Source organism: Diabrotica undecimpunctata, chromosome 5, assembly GCF_040954645.1.
Source record: "Diabrotica undecimpunctata isolate CICGRU chromosome 5, icDiaUnde3, whole genome shotgun sequence".
NCBI classification, from domain to species: Eukaryota; Metazoa; Arthropoda; class Insecta; order Coleoptera; family Chrysomelidae; genus Diabrotica; species Diabrotica undecimpunctata.
The window spans coordinates 76,993,955-76,999,750 of record NC_092807.1 but is presented as its reverse complement, the minus strand read 5'-3'; the positions used below and the strand labels follow the sequence as shown (position 1 = coordinate 76,999,750).

The 5,796-nt window shown below is 41.7% G+C and overlaps 3 protein-coding genes across 3 annotated transcripts; all 3 read left to right on the top strand.

Moving 5' to 3' along the window:
• The first annotated feature begins 756 nt into the window (after nt 1-756).
• On the top strand, nt 757-1,764 carry LOC140442304 (uncharacterized). Its single transcript, XM_072533379.1, has one exon. It carries the CDS (start codon nt 757-759, stop codon nt 1,762-1,764), a length of 1,008 nt encoding a protein of 335 aa, XP_072389480.1.
• Nucleotides 1,764-3,017, top strand: LOC140442303 (uncharacterized). Its single transcript, XM_072533378.1, has one exon. The coding sequence runs from the start codon at nt 1,764-1,766 to the stop codon at nt 3,015-3,017; it is 1,254 nt and encodes a 417-aa protein (XP_072389479.1).
• A 129-nt stretch (nt 3,018-3,146) lies between these two features.
• On the top strand, nt 3,147-5,594 carry LOC140442302 (uncharacterized). Its single transcript, XM_072533377.1, has one exon. It carries the CDS (start codon nt 3,147-3,149, stop codon nt 5,592-5,594), a length of 2,448 nt encoding a protein of 815 aa, XP_072389478.1.
• Nucleotides 5,595-5,796: the final 202 nt, after the last annotated feature.

The window sequence follows — 5,796 nt, the reverse complement described above, 5'->3', positions numbered from 1 at the left end:
ATTGATACAACCAACATTTGGCGACCGTGACAGGACGGGCAGTTTACGGGAATAATCGTTTTTGAGTATACCGGGTGTGCCGAAAGTGTAGTGATCTAACCGGACACACTTGACCGCACGTTTAATTTGTTGTTGTTCTGATAAACGTGTGTAGTTTGTTCAAGTGTGCATTGTGAATCATGGATCAAAACAAAAAGCACCGTAAAGTACTCCGTACCACCTTTACTAAATCGGCGAAAGAGTTGGAAGAGCTGTTGTCGGCGCCGGAAGGAAAGGTACGTTTAATCGTGGTGACCTTAGAAATTTTGAAACAAAAATATGAGGATCTAAGGAAAGTTGACAGCGATATATACCAGTGTCTGTTGGAAAGTGATGAAAGTGAAGCAGACTTGTTGGCAGAGATAGATGGCAGCGAAGTTTATCTAAGGAAATTTACCGACCTGAACACACAGGCTGAGGATTTTCTACAGAAGCCGCGGGACGAGCCAGGTGAAGAGGTAGACTCCATGGCCTCGGAAAGTAGTGTAGGCAGCAGATCAGGTAGGCGTAAATTTAAATTACCTACTTTAGAACTTAAGAAGTTTGATGGAAATATCAGAAACTGGTTGCCCTTCTGGTCCCAGTTTCAAAAGATACATAACGATCCGGATATAGATTTAAATGATAAAGTGGAATATCTGGTCCAATGTACGTTAATGGGTAGTCGGGCAAGACAGTTAGTTGATAGTTTTCCAGCCACTGGGAACAATTGGTAAAATGGTAGACTGTCTTCTTTCGCGATTCGGGCGGGATGATTTGCAAATAGAGGTATACGTGCGGGAGTTGCTAAAATTAGTAATTAATAACACCTCGTCTGGCAATAAAAGGGATCTATCTTTGTTGGACGACAATCTCGAAACTCAATTACGGGCGTTAGAGACACTTGGGATAAAATCAGATAATTACGCGGCGATGCTGTTTCCGTTAGTAGAATCGTGTTTACCATCGGAACTATTGAGAGTTTGGCAACGTATTCCCGAGGGACCCGAGGTCGCTGGATCACAAGCTTTTATAAATACGGTGGGCGTTTCTACTGTAGAAAATCGACTTAACAATCTCATGCACTTTTTGAAAAAGGAAGTCGATAATGAACAGCACATTTCTTTAGCGGTGGAAGGCTTTGATCTACCTAGTGCAGCAAATAGAGATGTTAAACTGCCTAGTCAGAAATCGCGGATACCACAAGAAAACTTTTCTACGGCAATGGGTCTAATAAATTCAGAAGTGACAACGAAGTGCCTTTTTTGCCAAAATTCGCACGACAGTACTGGCTGCTTTAAAGCTCAGAAGTTGACCTACGAGCAAAAAAGAAATATTTTGGCACAAAAGGGTGCATGCTTTCGATGCTTAAAAATTGGCCATCAAGCTCGAAAATGTCGAGGTCATTTAAGTTGCTTAGTTTGTAGTAGATCACATGTTTCTCTAATGTGTCCGACACTTTCATTTAATAGAACAAAGGCAAATAATTTGGAGCAAAAACAACAAGATGATACGGTAGCGAAAGTCGATCAGGCACTTGCGAATAGTTCTAATACGAACACACAGGTTTTTTTGCAGACGCTGCGCGTAAAAATGACTCATTTAGGTAAATCGAGACATGTGCGAGCATTGATTGATACTGGATCGCAGAAATCATATATTTTGAAGGCGACAGCTAAATTTTTGGGATATCAGTCAAAAGGAAAAATAGTCTCGTTCATGGGTTATTCGGAGGAAGTAATTTGATGCAAAATCATGATTGCTATGACGTGGAATTAAATCACGATACTTATAGTTGTACCTTTGAAGCACTGGATCAAGCTGTTATTTGCAATAGTGTATCTTCCATATTCGATGGGCCCTGGACGGAAGAGCTTCGTAAATTAAATATTGAAATATCTGACTCATATGATTCTACTCCAATTGAACTTTTGATAGGATCAGATATCGCGGGCAAACTTTACACTGGAAGAAGACATATTTTCAATTGTAACTTGGTAGCGATAGAGACCCTATTAGGCTGGACTCTAATGGGAAAGATACCAGTTGAAACGCATAGTAACTTATCTATGATCTCGCTCTCTCTTTTTGTCAATAATGCCCCTATTACGAATCTTTGGGAGCTCGACGTACTAGGCATAAATGATCCAATGGAAAGGAAGACTCGCGATGAAACCGCATTAGCAGCAAAAAAACTTTTTCTGGAAACCATTTCTGTTGACACCGATGGACGATATGAAGTTAGGCTCCCATGGTTGGAGGGACATCCAGCGCTGCCTAGTAACTATCACTTGGCAAAAAGTAGATTAGATAACACGGTGAAGAAGATTACTAAGGATGGTTATTTTGAGGCATATGACCAAGTATTTCAAGAGTGGTTAAATGACAATATTATTGAGGAGGTAGTGGAGGAGCAAAGGAACCAGGAAGCCCATTACCTACCACACCGGCCAGTGATTAAACCAAGTAGCATTACTACGAAAATACGACCAGTTTTCGATGCATCAGCCAGAGAAAAGGATAGCCCTTCTTTGAACCAGTGTCTAGAAAAGGGGGTGAATTTAATTGAGCTAATTCCCGCTATTTTGTTGAGGTTCAGACAGCAGAAATTTGGAGTAACTTCAGACATTAGCAAAGCTTTTCTACAGATCAGTGTACATCCGAAAGACAGAGATTTCCTTCGATTTCTATGGTATGATAAGGAGAACAACCTTAAAGTGTTTCGTCATCGACGGGTAGTGTTTGGAATCAACAGTAGCCCGTTCTTGTTGGGAGCTTCATTAGAATATCATCTGTCAAAACTTGTGGATGAGTATGACTCGAAAGCTTCTTTTACTACAGACACTGTTAAGAAACTGTCAAACAGTTTTTACGTGGACAACTGTGTTACTAGTGTTGCTAGTGAAATAGAATTGAAAACCTTTATCAAAGAGGCAAATATGATAATGGCTAAAGGAAAATTCGACTTAAGAGGGTGGGAGTTTACTCACCAAGTTTAAAATGATTCCTTTAACATTTTTACGGTGGTTCTGGGAATTAAGTGGAACAAGCTGGATGACACTTTATCTATAAACCAAGACGACGAAGATATCGAACAGATTTTAAGTAAATCGGTAACCAAAAGATTGATGCTATCCCAAGCACAACGAATATTTGACCCCATAGGTTACAGTTGCCCAGTCACCCTACTACCAAAGCTGTGGTTACAGAAAACATGGGAGAAGCAACTGGGATGGGACACGCCGGTTGACGAGGAACTGGAAACTCTTTTCCGTAGCTGGATAAAACAGCTTTCTTATCTAAATGCAATAAAGATACCTAGGTGGATAAACGCTGGTACTGAGGAAGCAGAACACTGGACGTTTCATACATTTTGCGATGCCAGCAAGGAAGCCTCTTCCGCTGTGGTATTTTTGAGAGGAATTAGGGACGGGCGTGTATTCGTACATCTCTTAGCGGCTAAATCAAGGGTAGCCCCAATAAAAAAGCTGTCAATACCTCGTCTGGAGTTAATGGCTGCGGTGATTGGTGTGAGGCTATATACTGCTGTCAAGGAAAGCCTCAACATTGAAATGGAATCTTTTTTCTGGAGTGACTCGACCACCGTACTGTCATGGATAAGGAGACCCGAGGAATGGTCCACATTTGTCTGGAATCGTGTGTCAGAGATACGGAAATTATCTCATGGTGAAAACTGGTACCACGTTCCTGGTAGACTGAATCCTGCTGACCTTCCATCGCGGGGTTGTTCAGCCAAGCAGTTACTCGAATCAAGATGGTGGGAGGGGCCACAATGGCTTTATCAGGACCTGGCGATTGATCCTCAAGTAGATCTGGATTACAATGAAGATGAGATCAATCAAGAGAGGAAGGTCAAATTGGTTGCCACATTAATTAATGATGAGCATTCGAAGATGTCATTAGATGATTGGCATTTTGGTTACTTTTCCCAGTATCTGAAGACTCTCCGTATGTGTGCATGGATATTCCGATTTCTTCATAACTCAAGAAATAAAGATCGACTCAGAGGTCACTTATGCTCCGAGGAAATTGACCGAGCCGAAATTTTTGTTCTTCGTATAGTGCAAAAGGAGTCCTTCTGCGATAAGAACGATAAACGACTATGTGGCATGGACGTTTACAAAGATGATGATGACTTAATTCGACTAAAGTCACGGATCAGTAACAGGAGCGACTGTAAAAGCTTTCTATTTCCCATAGTTTTGCCTGCCAAACATTTTTTGGTCAATCAGCTTATATTCAGAGAACACTTGAAATCATGTCATAGTGGGACACAGGGACTTATGAGCAGATTACGTCAAAATTATTGGATTCTAGGAGGACGTCGGACTATAAAATCTGCAATTTCCAATTGTGTCGTGTGCAAGAGACAAAATGCCAAACCTTTTATCGTGAGTGCACCTCCATTACCAGTTGATCGTGTTCGAGATGCCAACGCGTTTGAAATAACAGGGGTTGATTTCGCAGGCCCTCTATATCTGAGGACTGTGGAAAAGGTGTGGGTATGCCTCTTCACATGTGCCGTGTATCGTGCCGTACACCTTGAACTTTGTACTGCATTATCGGTTGTTAGTTTTATGCAGGCTTTACGACGCTTTATTGCCCGACGGGGTCGTCCAAATACTATTTATAGTGATAATGGGACCAATTTTGTTGGTACTGAAAATGCCTTTCTTCGAGTGGACTTTGAGAAAATCGCCGAGAGCAGTAGTGTCGAACGTATTCAATGGCGATTTAACCCTCCTACGGCCGTGTGGTGGGGAGGATTTTGGGAAAGACTTGTGGGGGTTTTGAAGCAGTTATTGCGCAAAGTGTTAGGACAGGCCTCGCTAGACTACGAAAGTTTAATGACGGTAATTTGCGATTGCGAAGCCATCATCAATTCAAGGCCACTTACCTCTTCTAATGACCCAAACGACTTGATACCTTTAACACCCATGATGTTTCTTAGAGACCAGACAGAGAGTGGGGTTCCAGACTGTGATGCTGTTGACCAAAAGGCTCTATCTAGGAAAGTGGTGTACAGACAAAAACTGGTTGATGATCTTCGACGAAGGTTTCGCAACGAGTATTTAGGCCAGTTAAAGTTATGGTTTAAAGGAAGAAGTAGCCAACAAGTTAAAGTGGGAGACATGGTCTTGGTTGGCAATGATCAAGATAAGCGAATCAATTGGCCACTTGGTCGAGTAGTCGAACTTCTTCCTGGAAAAGATAAGCAAGTGCGACTTGTGAGAGTTTATACCGAAAGGGGACAATTTCTGAGACCTGTGCAACGCTTGTACCCTTTGGAATGCACAGTCAATTCTATCCGAAGAGAGGGCAATTCGAACAACTTGGACTCTGAGGGAAACAACGACGCAGGCATCTCTTCTCGAGCCCAGTGGAAAGAAGTTGAGGTGCGCGCGGTTGAAAGTGCAAACGAGTGTGATGACGCGAAGACGGGAGTGTCTAAAAGCAGAGTACCCGAAACGCACAAAAGTGATACGCGCTACGTTACGCGGAGTGGGCGTAAGGTTAAAACATCTGCTAGATATACTGACTTTTTTATAAACTAGTTTGTAGAATGTTTTAATTTTCTTGTGTGTTATTGTTTCTGTTTCTTGTGTAGTAGGTTTTCTTTTATTTTTTATGTTGTTGTCTCTGATTGTTTGTGAGTCACGTTTCTTATTGTAACTTTGCCTCAGGTGGGAGGATGTCAGAGACACTCAGTAGATTATTTTATTTGTTTATTGCTTAAGTCGAGTATTATTGCTTATT